This window comes from Diabrotica undecimpunctata, chromosome 4 (assembly GCF_040954645.1).
Source record: "Diabrotica undecimpunctata isolate CICGRU chromosome 4, icDiaUnde3, whole genome shotgun sequence".
Classification (NCBI taxonomy): Eukaryota; Metazoa; Arthropoda; class Insecta; order Coleoptera; family Chrysomelidae; genus Diabrotica; species Diabrotica undecimpunctata.
Genome location: NC_092806.1, coordinates 91,232,572 through 91,258,838, shown reverse-complemented (window position 1 = coordinate 91,258,838; position 26,267 = coordinate 91,232,572). Strand labels below are relative to the sequence as shown.

The 26,267-nt window shown below is 30.4% G+C and overlaps 2 protein-coding genes across 2 annotated transcripts in view; both read left to right on the top strand.

Moving 5' to 3' along the window:
* Nucleotides 1-2,658: 2,658 nt before the first annotated feature.
* LOC140439761 (beta-galactosidase-1-like protein 3) overlaps nucleotides 2,659-26,267 on the top strand; it is a 74,433-nt gene continuing 50,824 nt past the window's right edge. The window contains exon 1 of the mRNA XM_072529903.1: nucleotides 2,659-2,938. Within this exon, the coding sequence (XP_072386004.1) occupies nucleotides 2,677-2,938 (262 nt within the window). The 5' untranslated portion in view covers nucleotides 2,659-2,676. The remainder of the gene's footprint in view (nucleotides 2,939-26,267) is intronic.
* On the top strand, nucleotides 17,573-25,703 carry LOC140438019 (uncharacterized). Its single transcript, XM_072527738.1, has 3 exons — nucleotides 17,573-17,751; nucleotides 17,841-19,052; nucleotides 25,476-25,703. The coding sequence occupies exons 2-3, from the start codon at nucleotides 17,979-17,981 to the stop codon at nucleotides 25,701-25,703; spliced, it is 1,302 nt and encodes a 433-aa protein (XP_072383839.1). The 5' UTR covers nucleotides 17,573-17,751; nucleotides 17,841-17,978.

Here is a 26,267-nt window from a genome sequence, read left to right as displayed (position 1 = left end):
TACCTCTGTGCGTAAATTCGTTTTATTGCTGCCAGTTTAAGGTGTTATTAGATGCAGCCATGTTGAATTTCTCTCCACTATCGTATTATCTTCGTTAAATCCTATCATTTTAGGCTCCATATATCCTGATTAGACCTATAGGACCCGAGATACGCAACTAAGGCTCTTTTGACATAACATATATAGGAGCAAAGATATATACCTAGGGTCCTTTTGACGTGTTGATGTATTTGATTTCTACGTCGTAGTATTCTATTGGTTAAATGTTACCATTTGAGGTACTGTACGTCACGATTGGACTAATAGGACCGCAGATACATAACTAAGGCCCTTTTGATAAGCTGATGTATTTTATTTTTCTATCTTATTGTATTCGATTGGTTAAATCCTATCATTTGAGGTACTGTACGTCACGATTGGGCTAATAAAAACGAAGATACGTAACTAAGGCCCTTTTATTATTTTGCTGTATTTGATTTCTATCTCATTGTATTCTATTAGTTAAATTCTATCATTTGAGGTATCGTACGTCATGATTGGACTAATAGGACCGAAAATACATAACTAAGGCCATTTGACATGCTACTTTATTTAATTTTTATACCCCATTGTATTTTATTTGTTAAATCCTTTAATTTGAGGTACTGTACGTCATGATTGGACTAATAGAACTAAAGATACACAACTAAGGCCCTTTTGACATTGTTCTGTATTTGATTTTTGTATCCCATTGTATTCTCTATGTTAAATCCTATCATTAGAGGTACTATACGTCACGATTGGACTAATAGGACCGAAGATACGTGACTACGGCCCTTTTGACATGTTGCTGTATTAAATTTTTTTATTTCATTGTTTTCAATTCGTTAAATCCTGTCATTTGAGATACAGTACGTCACGATTGGACTTATAGAAACAAAGATATATAATTAAGGCCTTTTTGACATGCTGCTATATTTGATTTATCTGTCTTATTGTATTTTATTGGTTAAATCCTATCATTTGAGGGGCTGTACGTCGCGACTGGACCAATTGGAGCAAAGATACCATAGGTAGTTGCAATAAATCATATCCCGTTACTTTTAACCAACCATGATGCCAGAATGATTTGTGGATGAAAAGAATATATATATATATATATATATATATATATATATATATATATATATATATATATATATATATTCTTAAATTTACTTCTTAATATATATTATAATATTTTCACTGTACCATCATTTTAGACTCAAACATTTTCTGGAATAAACTTATATAACTCAGTAAGGGATAAAAAGAGAAAGCGGATATTTTAAAATATCAACACGGTATCAACACTCTAATCAATGAGATGGTTAAAATTCTTGTAACAAGTACAGGAAAAAAGTTATGAAGGTCTTGTAAAGTAGCGTCGATATACAGATGCTACTTTGCAAGACGATGCTAAATTGATGGTAAAAGCATAATGTATCGATGCGAAAATGATAGTATGATGTATATATATATATATATATATATATATATATATATATATATATATATATATATATATATATATACATATATGTATATATATGCGTATATGTATATATATATATATATATATATATATATATATATATATATATATATATATATATATATATATAGGTATATAAAGTAACTATGATTGAAGTTTTTAGTTGATAAACTTTTTTCGTGCTGTAAACTTATAAATATATTTATATAAATTAAGAACCGCTCGTTTTATTTAAAAACTGTACAGTTGGTGTCACGGTATGAGGATAATTGATTTATTTACAAATAAATTCAGCAGTGACTTTTGAAAAACTGTTATTTTTTTTTGAGGGACTTTGAGGAGAGGGATTTATATGAATATTTGCATTATCTTTTGTGACGTTTAGTTTATTTTTAATATATGTCTCTAAATATCTACTACGATCCCTACTCCGTTGCTACTATTGTCTTTGTTATAATAATTATTGTATAGTATATTTCCCTATTTAAGTTGTATTCTCTGTTCATAACACTATTTACCATTTTATTTTCGATAGCTCTTTCCCTAATTCCATAAGTTTTCCGTTTTTATTTAGGAAACTTATGTTGTATTACCTTTGGCATTTTTTATTGGATTTCGTACGCGAGGTCTTGTCGTACGGCGTATTTTCGTACGCGAGATCTCCAGAATCAATAAGATAGACATTTTTTAATATATTAATTTTGATAGTAGATAATTTAGTCTCCTGAGAAATATATCTAGATATATGTTGCGTTTGATTCTTACATGTTGGGATTGATTGAAAGATTTTGGGCATTAGATTTCCCTAATTCCTTAATCATCTTAACATAGGTAAGTATCTTGAATCCAATAAACCTTTAAAAAATATCTTTAATGTCATTATTTTTAATTATTGTATTTTATTACAGTTTTATGATCGAAGTACCAATCTAAATTCAACTTTTATTTAGTAAAGTTATTTTGTTTGTAGGTAAGTAAATACATATAAGTACTTAAACATTAACAATAAATTTTAAGTACGCTTAAGTAATATTTATGCCAGATATAAGCATTAATAAATGACAATGCTTAAAAAATAAAACTCTTAATTCCTTTTTAAACGATAAGATAAATAATCAATAACATATAAATACTTGACACGAGCCAATACACAATGTACAATAATGTCTTTAGCCAGTGTAAACGCAACGGCTGGTTTACCCACCAACTATGGGTACTACACGTCCGAAGGTATTAGTCAAGGGCTTAATGCAGATAGGCCCACTTTCACCCTAAACAATAAAGAAATTGTCGTCTACAGTGGAGCGATGCACTATTTTCGAGTACCAAGGGCATATTGGAGAGATAGGTTGAAAAAAATGAGAGCTGCTGGCCTTAATACTGTAGAAACGTATATTCCATGGAATCTTCACGAACCGAGATCAGGTATAGTACAATATCTTTTTCTAAAGATTTCTTGAATAGAAAACTAATAAAACACTAAATCTTTTACTAATTATATACATAATTTTATGTATAGATAGTTCAATATTTAACGTGGATACTGGATATGAACCCAAAGTATACAGAACACATGACAAACATAACATAAATTTAAATAATAATTTAAACTATAATATAAATATTAAAAAGTAGACTAATAAAATTTTATACGATAGATAAAATATTACCTACTTATTTTAAGGAAAATACTACTTGTGTGGTACTATAAAATCCTCTGTTGTTTAGAAATAAGGAATTTTACAGAATAGAGAAAAAGGAACAACACAATATTAAACAAGATCCTAAAACATTTACAAGAACCGATTCGAGAAAAATATCGATGCCATTCGTGAAAATATTCTCAGAAAATCATAAATGGAAATACATTACAACATAACATCATAAGACAACTTCAAACAACAAATACATTGAGATCTATTTGATTTAAAACCAAACCCAACAACGAACAGGAAAGAACAAAGACATGAAACTTTGAGGCCATTAAATATTAGAATAAGTAAACGTCACTCTTCTTCTTCTTCTTCTTGCATGCCTTATCTAGACCACTTGACCTTGGTGATTAACATGGTAACACCCTCTCTGTTTTGAGCCATTCTTAACAGTTGGTCTGCTCTCCTTGTCTCGGTTCATTTTCTGATAGTTTTTAAATAAGAGTTCTATTAATTCCCCTTATACTGACAACCAATATTATAAAAAAAATAGAGAATTTGACAGATCTCATATATTTAAACACGCATGGTATAACGGATATAGAGTTCAATGGACATATCCATCTGTAGTCCTGAAAACTTTTGCTAAACGAAACAAACTGCTTACCAAATTTCTGTCTATTAAAATAAGGTCACTAAAAATGAAATATTAATATTAGTAAGCTGGTAATAATATATCGAAGATTCATAGCAAATTAAAATTGGATATGAATATTGAAAGTTAACTAAATGTAAGTCAGATACTAGTAAGTATTAGTCGAATAGTCGAATAGTCGAATTAGTATCATTAATTTTTTTGTTGACTTTTCTCACTTACACTGTAATTAATAACAAGAGAATTTTCCTGTCATGATAGGGTATGATCATCTTTTAAAAATCAATTATATCCCTTTTCATTTTATTATTACTAATATAATATATCTTAATTCTCATTATAAGAGAGTCAAATAAAATTAAACTATTAGAATAATTCTTCAATTCCCAAGTAACAAAACAAAATAATTTGTTTAATTTATATTTTAAGAACAATTTTCGGCAAAATCAAAACGACAAGTATAAAGTGGTTTAAACTTAAATTTAAAAACCTTAACAACTTTAACAATAAAGCCCTAAGAATTGATTGCGATTTATAGAATACTTAAATAATCGCTCTCCAACATGAACGAATTGAATAACTTTTTATGATCTATAAGTATAAGAAACAGTTTATGGACAAAAATATTTTCTTCACTTTTTAAGATTGTTAAATAAAAAAAATTAAAGCAAAATCAGCTCTACATTTTCACGGATTTTTCATCAGCTATCCCTCACAAAATTTCAGGTTTTAGAACCTTCAAATATCTGTATACGGTTTTTTACGTGAAATCAATGATTTTTTCACAGATAGACTGGTGTATATGGATAACATGTATCTTTGGACATAGGCCTTCCCCTTTTTCCTCCATTATTTTCTATCCAGTACTATTTGCATCCATCTCGGTTCACTAGGTTGTTTTATGTCATCTGGCCATCTAATCTGTCATCTGACTATCTAAGTTATAGTATTCCTCTTTGTTTTTTGTAGTTCCATGGTGTTAAGTGTATAATTATTTAGTTTAATCTGTCGTCTTTAATGTCTGAGAGTATAACCAGCAAATTTCTGTTAAAGTTTTTGAACTTGAGTTAAAATATCTTTTACTTTGATTTTGTTACGAATCTAGTTATTTCTTTCTCTATCTAATAATTTGATTATTATTTCCTTTTCTATTGATCGTTGTGTTTTTACTATCTTTTCTATGTTCTCTACCTTGGGTAAGTGTCCATGTTTGAGAGTTTGTGAGAACCTATAGTACACGATATGTGAAGACCTTCATTTTGGGATACTGAGAACTGAGACTATTTCTAATTTTATCATCATCATTATAATCGTTCCACTTCTAACCTTACGCGTCGGGGGAGGTGATTCTAGCTTTCGATAATTGATAGCTTCATGCTTTTCTGTTTTTCGCTATTTGTGTTACTCATGGACGTATAAACACATCTGTGTTTATACGTCCATGGTGTTACTTCTTGTCAAGATTTGTCCTTATTTTGTAATATCTCTGCTATATTCTTATCCAATATTGTTCCGTTCTTGGTCATTATTTGTTTTAGTTTTATTTCTTTTTCAGCTTTTAATTTTTCTCATTTTTGACTATTTCTTTAGCTTTTATATTCTGTATTTTGTATCTTTCATATTTTTGTTGCTTTTGTCTTGTAGGTGTTCTTTACATAATTTCTTCTTTTCTTTAATTTCAATTTTTACCTCCTTATTCCACCATGGTGTCTGTTACTCTATCCTATTATTTGTCATAGTCCGACATACTGGTTTGGCTATATTTATCATAGTATTTTTATATTCTCTGTTTTTGTTGATTCTTTGCTTAGTTTATATATTTTAATTATTTTCTTGTATTTCTTATTCTTGTCTTCCGTGTTTTGTATTTCTATTCATTTGCTTTTAAATGTAGTTTCCAGTAGATGGTGATCACTGCCTATTTCATATCTTCTTCTCACCCTTACGTCTCTTATCCAGCTCCGTTCTGTATTTTACACTAAAGTATAGCCAATAAATAACTATTTGTTTCTTGATATGACTCCTCTTGCGATCTTATAATCTTTTTGTGTTGTAAATCTGTATTAATGATATTCAAGTTATTGTCTAAACAAAATTCAAGTAATAGATTTTTATTATTGTTGATTTTGCCCTCTCATATGGTCTTATAACATCATTTAATTTTCTACTTCTTTTTACACTCTAGCATTCAAATCTCTTGTGATTACTATTTTCGCTGTGCCATAATTTATTATTTATTGCAGTTTACCCTAAAACATTTTTTTTCATTTTCTGTTGCATCTTCATCAGTTGCTTAGCATATAATTAAGTTTGTAATTGCTTCCTTTGTACCCATTTCTATATCAACTCTAAGTATGTAAATAATCATTAAAATATATCCAATTCCTTACTTTAATGACGATATTTTTCTTTACCATGCATGCCACTCTTGCCTGGGATTTTTGTAGTTTTTTAATATATAAGAGAGTTTACCGAATTCCAGTTTCTAATGTTACATAACCATGATAGCTTTTCCTATATTTTTTTCTTTTTCTGTCTATATGACCTTTTATTATTAACTGAGGAATACTTTGTAGTTAACTACGTACTTTGAATTACTCAATAGTTGGCATAAGTACGCCGTCTTTCTTAATTCGATTGTTAGTTTGTTAGGATCTCTGTCACCGTTGACTCTTCGCAGGACCTATTTGTTGCGCACTCTTAAAGTCCATGATATTTTAAAAATACGTGGATAAAGCTAGGTCTAAAAGGCTTCTAATTTATTCAGACTTATAATTGTTTTTAAGGTGCAGGTCTGTAATCCGTTCAGCAAGACATATTTAAGATTTTGTTAACCTTAATCTAAAAATTTATATCAAGAATCTTAGTTTTCCAAATAAAAACTGGTAAAGTAGGCGCTATTGTAGACTAGCGCGAAGCTTCATACTAGTTTCTCTATATTTTTAAATTTTAAATATTTTTAAAATTAAATAAAGTAATTTTATTTTTTTTTAATTTTTTAATTTCACGATTTTTCTACTATCATCGATTAACAAACTTTATTTATTTATTTTAACAATTTTTGAAGCGAAGCTTCTATACTAACGATTTATTATTTTTTCTCTATAGTTAAATGCTGATCCGAGCGTCACGGAAGCATCGCCTCGAAATAGCGGTCTTTATATCGATTCACTTACTCTATATCAATTATTCCTGTCTAGTTATCATAGATTTATTTTAAGCAAGTTTTAATTAAAAAGTGCATAAAAAAGAACTAACAAAATGAGACATTAAATGAAAAGTAAAAAATTAATAGAATATCTGTCAATAAAGATGTAGTAAACAAACAGAAAAATAAAAGATCGATACTAGAATTCGACTCATAACGATTCTTGAACGATCAAAATTTAAAAGTTATCGTAAATGTCATCCAATTAATAACAATATTGAATTGTCTGTTTAGATATTTAACATTAACACTTTTTGGTTTATAATAATTTCATGTAAATGCAATGTTAGATTTTTACAATTATATTATCAGTTCGACTATTGTATTAAAGTGTGTGACAAAAACAGTTAGAAGTAAAACATTTTAAGTTGAATTTTCATATCTATACCCTTAAAGAGATTTCTAAAGCAACACATATTAAATATGGATTTTTACGAAATAGCCGTCATAGTAAACAGTTGGAAGAGTCCATTTACGCCACGAGCGGATTCCGTTATACAATATGTAAACTTAAATTAATTAATTTTATTAAAATATATAAATAAATAATATATGATAAATAAAAAATTTATCATTGGCTCTACAACCCATAGTGGGTCTTGGCCTGTTCTAGGATCAGCTTCCATTACTTCCTATCCTTCGCATTGGTTTCCCAATTCCGTACTTTTAACACTCGTAAGTTGTCTTCTACCTGTCTTTAAATCGTGTTCTGAGCCTGCCACTTCTCCTCACTCCATGTGGTCTTTGGTTATAAATGCGTTTTGATAGTTTTATCTCGTTCATTCTCTCTAAGTGGCCTAGCCACCGCAGCCTGTTCATTTTGATGGACCTACCAATACTAGGTTACCTATAAAGGCGGTACACCTCAACATTACAGCACCTATGTTATAATCTGTTTTTCTGTATGCCTTTATGAATATTTCTGAGGATATTAAGAGAACGTAAATAATAAAATTACTTTATTTAATTTTAAAAATATTATTTAAAATTTCACTATATTTCTTTCTAATACATTCTCATTCATGGAGTGACTGCCGGTATAAGCAATATCCCACTAACTGACTAACAGCTTCGCGCATGTTAGTAAGTAGTAGGGTACTTTTTGTCCTAGGGTTGAGAAAAACAAAGGCGGATAAATCTATAGGTGGTCAACGGCCTAGAGATGTAGAAGATAACAGCAAACCACTACATTAAAAATCGTCAGATTTCCCCAGACTTTTAATGGTCGAGGGGTGCTAAGAATCCCCGCGAGGATGACCCATCCGAATATGTCAAATAAATAAATAGAAAACAAATCCTTTTTAAATTTTGGGACATCGATTATGAGGAGCTTGTTCGAACAAGGAAAGATGCACAACACGATCAAGGAAATGAATAGACTGAACCTAGAAATATTAGGCATAAGCGAAATGCGCTAACATGGTTCCGGTAAAACATTGGTCATGGATAAAACGATATATTACTCTGGAAATCCAAGAACCATCTATACAGAGTTGGGATAATTATCTCCCGGAGAATCCAAATAACCGTGGTAAATTTTGTTCTCTTTCCGGATAGAATGCTGTTATTAAAGATACGGGGTAGTATTAGTAAGCAGTAGTACAAATAATCCAGTAAACGTTAATATAGTGCAAGTATATGCTTAAACATATGTAGAAATAGAACATTTTTATGAAAAACTTTTTTTATAGTACGACTTTTATAATACACCAGAATGGAAGAAATAACAATAATAATGGGCGATTTAAATACAAAGATAGGAAAAGACCGGGAGGACAATAATATAAGTGATTATGGTTTAAGAAAAAAATGCTAGAGGCGACAGATTGGCTCAATTTTGTCAAGAAGAAAACCTGACGATTATGCACATGGTGTTGATTACCATCCCGTAGACTGTATACCTAGAGGTCACCACCGGATAATGAACAAAGTTGGATTAGAAATCAGATCGACTTTATACTAACCAATCTAAGATTTAGATATTTCATTATAGCATTAAGACACCCTGAAGCAGATGTCCCATCAGACCATAACCTCCTTGTCTTAAAAATAAAACTGAGGGTAAAAAAGATAATAAAATTCAAAAATTCTAAGGTGAATACTCAGTTGCTTAAGATATACGTGCTGAGGCTTCAACTTATACAAATTAAGAAATGAAAAGATTAACATTAGAAATGAAAAACACTAAGAATTTGAACATTATTTGGAGCAAAACTAAAGATTCTGTTACAAAGACACAAAACGAAACTCTAGAAAAGAAAGAAGAAAATCGAAAACCTTGGATGACTCAAGAAATACTAAAAATCATGGAACAAAACAGAAAATGTATAAACAAAAACCCTTGTGAACATAGAGGAACAAAATAAAACAGGCTAAGGAAAAGTGGATGATGGAAACATGCATTGAAATGTCTAACCCTGACCAAGACACTTCTATCAGACTAAAACCTGGATCTTAGTACCGTTATTTATGTAACCATGCTCCCAAAGATCAGAACATTTACCATATGTCATTAGACACACTTCTCCACAGCCCAAACATGTTAGCTGTTTACATATTACACAATTAAGTGGCCTATATATGTTACACAAATTAATTATCGTCCAACGTTAAGGGGCCCGATTTTCTTTCGTTTTCCCACATAAAGGCTTAAGCTATACATTTTTTTTAAAAACTACAAGTAAACAGCGAGTTTAAAAATAAAATAAAGTAGGGTCTTCTATTATCTCGATCCTAAACATGAACCAAATCAACTACGAACTAAAAATCAGAGGTAATAAAACGAATAGACCTCTTCTCGAAAAAAAAAAGAAATTCTAAAAATGCCCTTTTAAAGCTACTTCAATCATCGATCTCACGGAAAATATCCTTATCTTCGAAAAAAAAAAATAGAGCCAAATCAGACTTATCTTTTCCGAAATCGAAAACCTTATTTCCGAATTCGAAGGAAATCCTACTAATTCCGTTTACAAAAGATTATAGGCCTATTTATCTCATCTTTTCCTAAGAATCCAACGTTTAACTCCAGATCCACAGTATCGTTGTTTGTGTAACCGTGTTGCCAAGAATCAGATCATTTACCATCTTCCATTAGGCACACTTCTCCACAGCCCAACCGTGGTATCTATTTCCATATTACACAAGTGGCGTTTGTATGTTACAATAATTAGAAATGATAAGTACGAGTTGTTGCAGCTGATTATGAATGGTAAAATCAAAGAAAAAAGGGGTCTTGGTAAACGACAAATATCCTGGTTACATTCGTGACCGGACGGGGTTAAACACACATACGGTTTTAAGAAAGCAGAGAAAAGAGACGAATTTGCAATGGTTATAGCAAACCTTCATTGTGTAGTCGGCACTGTAGGAAGAAGAAGAATTTAAAATTTAAAAATACAGAATATACAACCTACTGTATCGAATCGAGTTTTATTTATTTTAATCCTATTTAAATATTTTAGCTTAGCGTAAGTCTTACTTGTCTGATCTAGCCTGATTTCGAGTATTTTTTTTTCTGGCGCAATAACTCAAATAAAACTTGCCGGGATATAGCTATGGCTATGCTCACTTTACCATAAAGTTAGCATAATCATTGTTTCTCGGAAAAGGTTGCAGCAATAAATTATTTCTTGGCGTAAAACTTTGACAATAAATTAGCAATAAATTTCTTGCGGTTCGCTTTTTGGTTGATATCTCGGTTTTTCAAGAGTGTGTTTTGAACTAGGGTATGATATGGTAGTTTTTTGGGATTGGATAATATACCGATCAACAGCAATTAATTAACCATAAAATATGCCGCCTAGATGGTCCCTGTACCAATGACCCTGTAGGGTTCAGTGCTTAGACTATATTAAGTGATATTCCTTAGTATCCTCAAGAGAAAAAAATGCCATATCGCCGACCTTAATTGAAAAGGAGGAATTTCTTATATGAAAATACTTTTATTTGTTTATAATTTATATCTTTATCTATATCCATATGTTCCGTTGTTTATTTCAATACTGTAATTGTACTTTGAATCACCTGTTTGATATTATTATCTATTAACAAAAAAAATAACCTATGAGAAATCCCCTCAATCTCATACAATACATACTAAAAAACATACAAACTTCGTCAATGAATGTATTATAATTATTTTTATTTATTTATTATTTAAACCTTTATCTGTATCCATACGGTTATTTATTTTAAGTGTAATCGTACTTTGGAACTGTTCTTTGATATTATTATCTTTGATTCAAATAAAATTTTAATTTTCGAGAAAGTCCCCTTATCTAATCATACATACTAAATTGATAGTCACTACATTAGCGTGTGGCGTAGTCAATAAAAGTAATAAAAATAGTTTTAAACATTCAAGAGGCTGAGACTAAGACCTCGTAAGCTCTGAAGAAGACATCAAAAAGGATATAGAAAGTTCGGCCCAGTGATAATCGACGCGGTTCAATCCGAAAGCCTGTTGAGTTTAATATTTATTTTTGTAATGGTATTAATTTTAGCTTTAAGTTAAATTTTACTCACCACGGAAATCTTTCGAAACCTTCTTGTTCTCCTCTATGGGAAGGAATTTTACCAGCTCACTAAATCATATAGCAATATGCTGCTATGTAAGAATCGTCTTCTTTGTGATTTAACATTCCTTAAAGCCTGTCGAAACCATAAAGTCATTCCCGAATTTCTAAAACTCAAACACCATACTTCTTCTTCTTCTTCTATTTTCAAATTCTTAGAAAGATCAGTTTTGCGCTTCTTTAAAGAACTATTCATTCCACTAAACAAAAATTGGATGTCACAATTATCAATATTTTCAATATTATTATTATTATTATTATTATTATATTACAAATAAGGGCAGAGGAGCGAGCTCCTATTATGCCCAAAAATCAAAAATAAAAAACATCCTTATAAAACTAATACCAATTATAAAGTTAAGTAAACATAAACAATTAAGTATATGATACAAAAGTTGAATGGTGAGACAATAAATAAATAAATAAATAATGCTGTCAAAGAAAAAAAAATCCTATAAATAAAATAAACCACTATCAAGTTTATTTTTAAAGATGTTAACACTAGTTGCCGATATGGTGTCTTGATCCAAATTGTTCCAGATATTAAAGATTCTATTTGTCAAGAAGTTCACCCTGGACCTTGCAGTAGTTTGTTCCCTTTTCAATTTGTATCGATGACCTCTTAATCTTTCGTCTTGATTCAAAGTGAATATGGTGCTTAGGTTCCCAAAGTTATGTTTTAAAATACGGAAGGACATAATTAGATCACTTCGAAGACGTCGCTGCTTGAATGTCGTAAGATGAGCCATGGATAATCTATCTTCATAGTTAGGTCTTACACGACCGTATGCCAGTCTTGTAGCTTTACGCTGAATATCTGGTCATCTATTCAGTATTTCAATATACATCCTATATTATGGGAGAGTTTCGACCATATCAACACACAGACAGCCCTAAACGCTTTTGAATCTAAGACTAAAACTCAGAAGCGCAAATTAGCGCATCTATTTGCCGAACAAATTCCAAAATATACGGCTTTGAAACCCACTACAGTGGCTTAGTTTTTTTCTGATACCACTTTGAAAAAAACTGAAAAATCCATCTCCAGTTAGCCTTCCGAAGATGTTGAAATAACTAGACAAGACATCGCTCGAGTTCTTAGAAACTCAAAACCCTCTACTCCGATCATTAGCCAATCTGAGAAAAAAGCCCCGAAAGAACTTTAGTCAAATCCAAATCTAGTCATTCTTCCCGCCGATACAGGAAATTGCAACATATCCTAAAAACTTCTTTTTACGTTAATAAATTCCCAAATCCCATTAATACTCCAGACTATAGACCAATTCCTAATAATCGAACAACCTATCTAAAGAAAAGCAACAAAAGCCATCATCAATAAAACCTGTTCTGTCCTGTTGACATAAAACAATTTCTAATTCCTCGTAAAAAGTCTTCTAGAATACCTCGAATATATGTCCTACTCAAAATTCATAAACTCCTCTACGTACAGTGCATATAACTGCCCAACACAACCATTGGCCAATGGTTAACACTTAGTTCATCTTTCAAAATCAATTTTACAGACCAATAAATGGTGCCGCAACTGTCTGTCCACTATCTCCAGTAATTGCTAATAGATAAAATGGTTGCCAATGTGAGTCCATAATACCAGTATATGGGAAATAAGTCGATACTCACAATCTGAAGTAGTTTTTATTATTTAATGATGGTAAATTTTGGGCTATCGGTTTCAAGACTTACAATATTTGCCTCATTATTAGGCCCCAGTAAGTTAATTATATATGCAATGTGGAAACCACTTATGGAATAAAATTGTTTGTGTCCTTATTATAGAAAATAATAAAAAACTCTGGGACACGTTAACTTTACGTTAAATTTAAATGTGCGCTTTTTAAACATAAATTTAAATGTAAAAAGTGATCCACGTAAGTCTGGCATAGTCCATAATCCTTATTTTTAATGAAACACCCTGTATATTTTTATGCTTTTAAAATATTCTTAACAACCTGATTTCAACGAACTATATCATGTAGGGTCTATAATAAATAATACAAGGTGAAATTTTGAAATTAATAATTTATCACGTGTTATGGTATTATTTTAAATTAGCTAAATACAGACAATACACTTCTACTCGAAGTGTCGGTATATTGGGAAAAATTTCTGTGTAGTAACCTTGTTAACATTTTTTGTCGTGAATAGGTAAAAACTGTCTAGATAGTCTGCTAATTAAATTAAATCGGTAAATAATGCGGATTGTTATTAATCAGTTGTTGGTGTGTTGACATTTTACAATAAAATAATAAATTCCTAATTAAAAGCTAATTTCTTGCAGAAATAAAAATGAAATATTTAACTGAGACCCACTGAATATAGCAAACTTATTTAATCAGAGATATCCTCAGTTGCCTAATATTGTACAAGGTAGGTTCTTTGGAATTGTTAAATCATTACACATTTTCTGCAGATCTTTATATTTAGCAATCGCAATTGGCAACTGCTTATTATAAGCTTTCTTCAAGTCAACGTTTTTGGGTCGACCACGACTTTTCATGCAGTTTACTTGTTGAAATTCATCTCCAAAATTTTTTTTATAGGACATTGTCACCATGGCATCGGTTTTAATGTATCGTAACCAGCAAACTTGTTGCCAAGGAATTTGGTTCAATGTATAGTTCTGTATTCCAAAGGACTTGAAATCAAAGACGTCATCAAACATTATGAGTCTGACTTCAAATGGACGTGGATGTGTTCGAGCATTTCTTATTATCTGAGCCCAACCTTCTGGTGAATAAACAGGGACATATTTTGATTTTTGTTCGATTTTCGAGTGGAGTGAATCACACTCTATCTCGGTATGCACTGTTTCAAAAAACTTGTGATCAATAGTTTTTAAATTAGTATGATCCGTAAGAAGTTTTAAGCACATAGCAGCAAAATGTGAATTTCTTTGTTGCCCGCCACACCCGTCCGACATCATTTGAACCTCAGTAATGGTTGGTTGATTGATAATGTAATTGTAAATACACGAGGATATCTCGTTTGACCCCCTTTTTCCTTGGGTTTCGTCCCAAAGGTAACAGATTCCGTCCTGATTCCCTAAGTTGTAGAGAGTCAGGTTGTAAATAGCCAATTTTCGTAGGTAAAATATTTGTCCTGTTGGACCCTTTGGAGTCGTCAGCACTGCTTCGAGGTCAAAGTTAAACGATAGTACCTCTGGATTATTCTTTGAAATTTCTTTGTCTTCGTCTCTAGCCTCACGAGCTAATTGCTTCCTTAGCATGTGTTCGTGATGAGCCTGTTCGTGTGTTATTTTTTCCTCCTCTGTCAAATTCGTATATTTTAAGCACTTTTTACAGTGGTCTTTTTTGGGTTTATGGAACCCCAAGTTATAAGTTCTTAACACTCGTCGATATTTTTCGAAAGAAACTGGATGGACATTTAATTCTGAGCACTTTAATTTGTACAATTTGTGCATAATAGAGACGTTTAGTGCAGAATCCAAATACCTTTTGGTACTAGAGGTCCTACAGTAATGCGACTCCACCGCTGGAAATGATAGTATGTGCTCTATCGCTGTATTTATTATGTGGGACATGTTTTCCGCGATTTTCTCTTTCAACTATGCAGCTAGAAGAAAGCTTTGCCACAGCTCCGCGCATAAATGCATCTGTTACATTCAGTGTAGCCATAAAAAAGGCCCGGCATACTTGCCTTTTTTCCCCATTGACAGTAAACGAGTAATTCATGGTATACGTTCTTCTTGAATTTTCAATGTTTCTAGTGATTCTCTTTTTCTTTTGTTTATCAATATGACTATTTAAGAAAACTCGTTGATTATCCACCGAAATCATTTGGCGGAATTCATTATAAATTTTGCGTCGGTGTTCCTCGTTGATTAAAGTATCACATTTGTGGTTTGCTGTACTAGAACACGGGGATTGCAACATGGGACGTGCTGGTCTCTCTTTACTTCTAGAACAAACATAAGACTCTCCTTTTAATCTTTTTTGTTTCCTTATGTTTTTCTTCCAAGCGTTTATGTTTTTCTTCTTCCTCTTAGGGCCTCCACCTTAAAAGAAAGAAAAATAGGTTTAGAATAATTGTAAGTTAGCGTCACACCTTTCTAAATTTCCAATTTATTGTCCGTTATTTCATTTTGATCCTCTGATTCTCATGTTGAATCGCTAGAGCTCGAACAAGAAGAGCAGGAAGAACTACTAGAAGTTGAGTCCTCTTCGGGATTATAGATATCTGATGAAGAGTCAGAAAGGCTTCTCTTGTTTGAAGCCAGTTCGCAATCGAAGGTCGGTTCCCTACTGGAGCTACCAACAATCTCTACTAAAGATTGCGCTAAAACAAATTCTTTGTTGTACTTATCAGTAATGTAAAAATGTATGATAAATTGGCAGTACCTTCTAGTTGGTTCTCTGAAACCGATGGACACAGTATTCTTTCATTATTTGGTATAGAAGCAGAAACGTCTGATGTTCCGTTTAGTATTGCATTCTCCATTAATTTTCTTTGGTATCTAGTAGAAAAAAACCTACATTAGTCAAATCAATCTGGCCTTTCAAATACTAAAAAAAGAGCAAACTTTATAGTAAAACTAGTTGCCAAATGGACGGCTAAAGTGCAGTACCTCCTATATTTTTTTGGAAAATTTTGCAAAAAAAAATAAGAAATTATTTTTTTCCGTATTACATTTCTTTTGCAAGCGGAACTTGTAAAAAACTATTTTTTTTTATGCGATTGCCCTCGAAAAAATTTAGCTTTTGCGTTAACTGCAATTTTTTTTAATGATACGTTATTCTGCAATCTTGCCTTCGAAATTCTTATTTCTCCCAGCCAATCACCAAAATGTTATTTCCATAAGGGCATGTTAACATCTACCTACCTTCTGTTCATTTTCTTTTGCTGAATCCAGACGTGACTGTCTCAAGTTTTCAAATATTTTAGCCGTGTGGGCGTTCATTTTTACACACAAAACTGAGAAATGTCTAGTAGAAACAATAAAACGAATGTAAACTAAATCCAAAATCCACACCGCCACAAACACGTAAGTGTCTGTCACATTATCGTCGGTGCAATCACGCCACATTCGTGGGTGTGGCATTGCACCGACGATATATAATATATATATATATATATATATATATATATATATATATATATATATATATATATATATGTATATATATATATATATATATTTATATATATATTATATGTATATATATATATATATATATATATATATATATATATATATATATATATATATAAGTATATATTGTCATACTTTTTCTTTCCCAACCAAAGAAAAAAATAAATAAAAAGATCCATCGGAATAAAATTTTAAAATATCATTATAAACAAAATGTATATAGTAATTTAAGATAAGATTTAGTGTAGATAAGAATAGACATTCTTTCAGACATCTGTCAACGGTGAATAAATCTTCTTCTTTTTGTTATTAAACAAAAAAAATGTTTAAACGAAATTTTACTTTTGGCAATATAATTGTCAAAAATAAAAATTTTATGTTGGCATTTATGACATTGAGGCTATTTGTAATTGGTTGCTATTTGAACTTATTTATAAATTCAATTATTTTTGTATTAAAAAAATGTTTTCAAAATTATAAAAATTTTTCGGAGAAACATTTATTGGATTAAAGCATTTTTATATTAAATATTTTGAAGATGTATTAGCAGTAATTTTTACTTACTAAACTAATTTTTATTTGGTAAGTTAACAAAAATTGTTTTTTCTTTTTAGTTCAACCTTGTAAGTATTTTGTCTTTTTTAGCTCTTGATAATAATTGTAAACACCATTGAAAGCTCGAGAATAAAAAAATAGTTAACCAATAGCCCTTTTATTGACTCCAACCCATCCAAAACAGTTATATATTTGTTCCAAACGAGTCACAAGTACTTCTTTTTTCTTATTCTTATATATATATATATATATATATATATATATATATATATATATATATATGTAAAAGTAAACCTATGTTTATTTTAAGTGAAACAGCAGGGCTTAGTTATTTTTAGTTATTTAAAGTTTTAGGTTGTATGACTGTTTAAGTTTTATTGACATTGACATATTGTAAATTGTATGGTACAATTGTCAAATTACTTAATGGCGTAAGAAATAGCATTGTTCTTGATTCTCTTTTTAGGTTTGTATAATTTGTTAAGTTATTTTAGTTATGTTATTATTGTTAATAATTTATATTGTAGAATTTTAACGATAATAAACTCTTTTTAGACGAATTCAAACTGCTATCTCTTCACATGAATAAGGGTATGATATTACACTTATAAATCAAGAACTTAAGCTGATAAAAAAAATATAGTGATAACTATAAATTTCCAAGCCGTTATTTGGATAAAACGATATTTAAGAATGAATTTTACATCAATGAGAATTTGCATGGCTATAGAAGCAAACAGTAGTGATAGTAAGAAAAATGTATATAAATTTAAGTGGCTGCAGCCAACAGGGTCCCGTTTTTATTATGAAATCCCCTTTGAAAAACAACTTCAAATTGATCATTCTGAACTATTTCATCTGAAAAAAGTGAAGAATATATTAGCATCTATGAAAACAAGAGGATCCTTTAGAACATGTACTATAGCATTAGAAGACAATTTGAAGGAGATTTATTTTGATTCAGATGGTGATGTGGTTTATCAAAGTGAGTACTTACAACAGACCTTATTACCAGTGTATGAGAAGATAGAAACAGCTGAACAATTTCCATCATTTGCTGAGTTGCTCCAGAAATTTAATGACACAAATTTACCTAAAGTTGAAAAGAAAAATTTAAAAAAAATAAAAGATGATTTTGTACTTCGAAATTTTGATGGAAATAATGTTCCAATGAATTCATGGCTCAAGACCTTCGAATCAGAATGTTTGCGATGTGAGGTGGTTGCTGATGAAGACAAGATTTTGATTCTACGTTTGTTTCTTGATGGAATAGCAAAAGAATGGTTTGAATCAAAAATAATAACATTAGGCTTAGATAACAGTTTTGAGGTATGGAAAATTAATTTTTTAGATAGTTTTTGTGAAACAGGTTGGCATAATCATAGGCAAGCTTATTCTTTTAGGTATATAGGTGGTAGTATTGTTGATTATGCGTTTCGTAAAGAAAATTTATTGCTAAATATAAAGAATGATTTTCCCATTGATATACTAATTGATTTAATTGTAACAAATTTGCCAATTTATATACAAGATAATATTAATAGAGCTGACGTTACAACAATGGAAAAATTGGTAGGTGAATTACGAAAATTGGAAAGTTTAGTTATAAAAAAGAAGAATAAATTGGAGACAAAACCAAATTTTTATCAAAAATCTACTATAATACCAGAAGAACAGAAAACTACTTGTCAATATTGTGATAGAAAAGGATTCCCTGAGAGGTTTCATCCAGAGGCAATATGCCGTTTAAAGCAAAAAGATAAAAAGGTAACAAAAGAAAACAAATCAAATGATATTAAATATATCAATAATATTGCTATACAGGAGACATTAAATGAAACAGTAACTGAACAAAAAAACTAGATTTGCTGCCATTGATCAAATTAAAAGTATTCCTAAATAATAAAGAATTATGTGGAGTTTATGACCCAGGCTCAAATGTTACTCTTCTGAATTCGGAGGTGGCAAGAAAGTTAGGATTAGATATTCAAGAAGATAGGAATATGTTTAAAACGATAAATGGCAGAACAAATTTTACAGGAAAACTAATTGCAAAACTGAAAATTAATAAAATTGAGAAAAATATTAATCTTTTTGTAATTAATGATGAATATTTTGAGTACGATATTCTACTCGGATTAGATTCTATTTTAAATTTTCAAATGAAACAAGATTTTGATTTAGAGATTTATCAAAGATTATACGGAAAAATTGAAGAAAAAATCGAAAAATTTAATTATAATATTAATATTACAGAATACTCCATAAACTTTAATGAGGGAATTCCCACAGAACTTTTTGAAGCAAAATTACAACATTTATTGCCATATCAGAAAAATAAAATAGAAATATTACTAAATAAATATGACAATATTTTTGCAAAACATAAATTTGACATTGGGCAGGTTCAAAATAATGAAGCTCAAATTAAACTTTTAGAACATAAATTTGTTGCAAAAAGACCCTATAGATGCTCGATAGAAGACCAAAAAGAGATAGAATTTCAAATAGGACAATTATTAAAAGCAAATTTAATAGAAGAATCATCTTCACCTTTTGCAGCACCTGTTACATTGGCTTTTAAAAAAGATGAAGGATCTAAAACAAGATTGTGCATTGACTTTCGTGAGTTAAACAAATTAATTATTCCTGAACCCCAACCTTTTCCTTTAATTGACGAGATTTTGACCAAAACAAGGAATGCTAGGTTCTTTACTACTTTAGATATAAATTCTGCTTTTTGGTGTATTCCAGTTCGGATAAAAGATAAATACAAGACAGCCTTCGTTACCCAAAGTGGTCATTGGCAATGGAAATGCTTACCTTTTGGGCTTAAAACATCTCCCGCAATATTTCAAAGAATTTTAAGTAATATTATCAGGAAGCATAATTTAAATTCATTTTGTATAAACTACATAGATGACATTTTAATATTCTCATTATCATTTGAAGAACACTTAGACCATATAGAAAGACTTATGAAAGCAATTATTGAAGAGGGATTTAGGCTCAAACTTCTAAAATGTAATTTTGCAAGAGAAGAGGTTAAATATTTGGGACACATTGTGGGACACAATTCAGTTCGTCCGTTACATGATAATTTAATATCGATCAGAGATTTTCCAGCACCAGACACGAGAAAAAAAGTACGACAGTTTTTGGGAAAAGTAAATTTTTACCACAAATATATAAAAGATTCAGCTAGGTTATTAGAGCCACTACATAATTTACTTAGAAAAGATATCAAATTCCACTGGTCTTTAAGCTGCCAAACAGCTTTTGATAGGGCAAAGAATATCCTCTGTTCTGAACCTATACTAGCCATTTTTAACCCAAATGCTCCTACAACTATATATACAGATGCTAGTGTTCTAGGAATTGGTGCGGTTCTGAAACAAAAACAAAGAGATGGAGAAATGAAACCCGTAGCATACTTTTCAAAAAAATTGAACAAATATCAAAAAAATAAAAAGGCTATTTTTTTAGAATGCCTGGCAATTAAAGAAGCAATAAAATTTTGGCAATACTGGCTAATGGGAAGAAAATTTCTCGTTATTACTGATCATAAACCCCTTGAGGGAAGAGAACTTCGTACAAGACCAGATGAAGAATTAGGAGATATGACACATTTTCTTTCACAATTTGACTTCGACATTAAATATGAACCTGGAAAAGAAAATGTAGAAGCAGACTGCCTTTCTAGAAACCCAGTGTTGGAAAATATGAAAAATGCAGAAACATTTATAAGAACAGTAAACCTAGTCACATTAACTGAGATAAAACAAGACCAAAATAATAATCGACAAGTTATAGATACAATGAGAGGAACAATTTTGAACCAAGATATATTTTATAAATTAAGGAAGAATGAAAAAAGAATAATTTTATCCAAAGATTTTGGAAAAGAGTTAATAACAAAAGTTCACAAATTTTATGGTCATATTTGTGCTGGTAAAGTAACAAACAAAATTAGAAATTTTTACTACATTAAGAATATAGATTCACTAGCAAAGGATATCTGTCAAAAATGCGAGATCTGCTGTAAAAATAAAACAAGAATCGGTCCAAAATATGGTCTTCTGTCACAATTGGGTCCAGCAAAAGAACCTTTTCAGATAATGTCCTTAGATACAATAGGAGGATTTGGTGGCAATCGTTCGACAAAAAAATACCTCCACTTACTTGTAGATCACTTCACCAGATATGCGTTTGCAGTTACTTCTAAAAATCAGACCACAGATGATTTCATAAAATTAATCGCCAAAATTCAAGATAAACACCCCATAAAAACATTATTAACAGATCAGTATCCAGGAATTAATTCCAAAATATTTAGAAATCATATGAAACATTTAAATATTCAATTAATTTTTACAGCAGTAGACTGTCCATTCTCGAATGGATTAAATGAAAGACTTAATCAGACATTAGTTAACAGAATAAGATGCAAACAAAATGAAACTAGAATTCGAGCATGGACAAAAATAGCTGAAGAATGTATAGAGGAATACAATAAAACAGATCATTCCGTAACCGGATATAGCCCAGAATATTTGCTTTTTGGAAAAGCAGATCCGATTGTTCCCGAGGAACTGTGTGAGACAACAAATGTATCAAAAGATAAAGAAATAGCCTATAAAAATTCGGTACGACATCATGAATATAATAAAAAACTGTATGACAAAAATAGAAAATCCTATGAATTCAAAGAGGGAGATTGGGCATATGTAGAAAATAAATCAAAACTAAATAGAAAAAAACTTGACGAAGTAAGAGTAGGTCCATTTCAAATAAAAAAACAAATTTCAAATACATTATATGAAGTAGATATTGGATACAAAAATAATGATATGAATTATTTCCATATTTCAAAATTGATGCCTTGTGATAAACCATATACTTAGATGGTTTATCATACCTTTTTGGTAGGGGGATGTAAAAGTAAACCATGTTTATTTTAAGTGAAACAGCAGGGCTTAGTTATTTTTAGTTATTTAAAGTTTTAGGTTGTATGACTGTTTAAGTTTTATTGACATTGACATATTGTAAATTGTATGGTACAATTGTCAAATTACTTAATGGCGTAAGAAATAGCATTGTTCTTGATTCTCTTTTTAGGTTTGTATAATTTGTTAAGTTATTTTAGTTATGTTATTATTGTTAATAATTTATATTGTAGAATTTTAACGATAATAAACTCTTTTTAGACGAATTCAAACTGCTATCTCTTCACATGAATAAGGGTATGATATTACACTTATATATATATATATATATATATATATATATATATATATATATATATATATATGTATATATATATATATATATATATATATATATATATATATGTATATATATATATATATATAATATATATATAGTCAGTATCGATCGGTCTGTTGACCGAGTCAGACATTTTAATTTCGTTTAAAAGTCGAGCTGGTTCCTAATTACTTGGTGTTTGTATTTAACTTTTTACATATTAGACAAAATTAAAAAGTGTATACTGATAATTAATACAAAATAATACCGGTCCCCGATGGGGAAAAAAATAAACAAGGGACGTCTTTTATGACGACAGATACTGACATGAATAACAGTGATTCGAATTTAACTTTTAATAATATTAATAATAAATCTAGTAAGGATAGTGATCTCCACAAAACAGCGAAGCAGTTGGAACCGAAAACATTCAATCTCCTCTCTGATAAGTACAATGTGCAAAATATTTGGGTATATATAGAAAGTACCGACAATAATAATTTAGGTACATTGTATCCAATGACTGTTGGTCATGTTCTTTTTAAAAAATTTAATCTTAAAAGCATTTTGGAAATTAAAAGTATAAGCCGAAACCGGATTAAGGTTTTATTAAAATCACTTCTAGAGGCAAATAATTTAGTAAAACATCCAATACTGAAATCAGAAAATTTAAGAGCATTTATACCTTACCATTTACTGGAAAATAAAGGGTGAATAAGAAACGTTGGTACTTGTTATGATATCAATTATCTCATGGAAAATATCGAATCAGACTCACGCGTTACTAACATATATAGGTTAAATTGGGAAGTCCAAAAAGAAGACAAAACAGTGGAATTTGTACCTAAAAAATCTATTGTTACTTTTGAAGGGATTATTTTACCAAATCGCATAGCTTTTAATCGAGTTTTTTTTTTGGGTTGAACAATTTGTAGGAAGAGTAACCCAGTGTTACAAATGTTTAAGATATGGGCACGTATCTAAACAGTGTAACTGTACTCAAGAAAGTTGTATAAATTGCGGTGAAAATAAAGATGATAAACACAATTGTGATAAAAATTTGATTTTTTGTATACACTGTAAAATCAGAGATCACGTATCTATCTCAAAAAAGTGTCCCTCTTATGACAATCAAAAAAAATTAAAAATATAATGATAGAGCAAAAAACCTCATTTAAAGAAGCCCAAGAACTGAAAATTCCTTATCCAGTTTAGTAAGTCTCAACTCCTTTTCACCGCTAACAAACTATGATAAAATGTTTCCAGAACTACAAATTTCAATGGCAATCAAAATAATTCCTTTTCCCAACACACTCATGCGAGTGCTAGATCTCCAACCAAAAAGAAGAGAAAATCAAACTCTCCTACTATCCAATCACCTGTCCAAAAACCATTATTGCCATTCACCTTTGGACATTCACAACCTCTGACAATAAATTCAAATAAACCAAACTACTCTAGTTTGGAAATAAAAAAAGTAGTATAGCTAGCAATTTATCGATTTTTATCATGGACTTTGCCAATAAAATAATTTCAAGTAACCACAGACAACCTATTGATATTAACGTAATTACAAGTAGTATAGAACAATCATTGGAGGATACTTTTAAAAACTAATCAAATCTTCTGTAATGGCTAACAAAAATAGTACAATTTCTTTTTGATAAAAATATCGACATTGCATTTATTAGCGAAACTTGGTTTAAAAATATAGTAATAAATCAACAATATAGTTTTAGTGGTTACAATATAATCCGCAATGAGAGAAATAATGGCTATGCTGGTGTGGCAATTTTGGTACACAAAAATTAGAATGAAAATATTTTATTTTATTTTAAAGATTTTTATATTGTCTTCACTTAATAGAAGATTGACGATTAATGGTGTACTTAAACCCTCTTTTATTAATTCTTTTAGCAGCCACGTGGTTGTATTACGATGTAGTGGGCAGTTGAAGAATATGTGATTTAAATCAGCTATACTAGTTCCAAACTCACATCGGTCTGTTGGGAGAACTCCTATTTTGTGTAGATGTTTCGGAAAACATCCATGATCTACTTTTAATCTTAAGACAGTTGACACTGTGTTTCTGCTTAGTGTGACATCTTTGTAAAATTGTTTTACATCTACTGTTGGTTGTAATTTGTATAAATTAGTGCCCCTGCTTTCACCAAACTGAATCCATTGTCTGTCCCGTTTAAATTTAATATGTTGTTTGATATAGGCAAGTAGGTCACATGTGTTAAATTCTTCTATCACCATATGTGGGTGCTGTAATGGATTTTTAGCTATAGAATCAGCAATAGTATTGCCAACAATATCTGGGTGTCCCTTAACCCATAGAAATTTAGTACCATATGGATCTGATAGTTTAACTAACTGTTGAAAAATTTCTCATATGAATATATTGCTATTTATTGTGAATTTAAAGTTTTGCAAGGAGTGTAATACTGACAGTGAATCACTGCATATGACAATTTTGTTCCACTGGTTTTCACAGCACAATTCAAGGGCTTTGTATATAGCACATGCTTCAGCAGAAAAAATGCTGGATTGATTATTTAAAATAAATGATTTTTTAATCTTCATTTTTGGTACAAAGTAAGCACTGGTTGTACATGTTGGTGATTTTGACCCGTCTGTATAGATCACAATATGATCTGAATAGCCACTTAAGATTTCTTTAAGAGTAGTATAGCAAAATTCGTTTTGGTATTTAGGGATAATAATATTTGTAGCTAGAACACTTGTTAGATATGGTATATCCAACGATTCCCAGATAAGATTACAAGGTGAATTTATTAACTTCAGTTCGTTGCAAGTTATACTTAATTGCTCTTGCAAGTGGTGGAAAGTTTTTTTTAATGAAGTATGTAGATGTTAAATCAGCTGTATTTAATTCATTAATTATTTTTGCATTATAAGTGCCACGATAATGTTGGTTTAGGAAATATTTGCTTGCTAGATATTCTCTGCGCAACGAGAAAGGGGTTTTCCGATGCTAGAGCTAGGGTGGCGTCATTTGGAGTGCTTTTCATCAATCCTAACACAATCCTTAGAGCTTTAAATTGGATTCTATCAAGTTTACATAAATTGGTTATGCTAGCTGACCCATATAGCACACAACAGAAATCTATTATAGATCTTATATAGGCTTGATAAAAATTCAATGCAATGTTTTGATCTGCACCCCACGATCTCTTACACACCATTTTAAGAAAATTAATATCTTTTTCGCAGCGACCAATTGTATAATTAATATGTTGAGTCCAAAGCAATTTTCTGTCAAGTACGACACCAAGATATCTAAATTCCGAAACAATTGGAATATCATTGCCATGTAAGCTTACAGCATGATGTTTAATAGGGTGTTTTCTTGAAAAAAATACTACGGCACATTTTTGGTACGAAATATTGAATCCATTTAACCAAGTCCAATTATCCAAGTTGTACATAATATGTTTGAGTTCAGTAGTGCTTTCACTGTACGTTTTCTTATGTGAGTAGATGACAATATTATCAGCATATTGTAAGCAAACAATATTGGGAGACCATAAATTGTGCAAATGGTATGTGTACAAATTAAAAAGAAGTGGACTTAAAACAGCTCCCTGTGGAATACCTTTTGATGTGATCTTGGGTCCAATAATATTGTGACCTACTCTTATTGATACACTTCTGTCTTTGTATAGATTTGATAGTAAATGTGCTATCGAT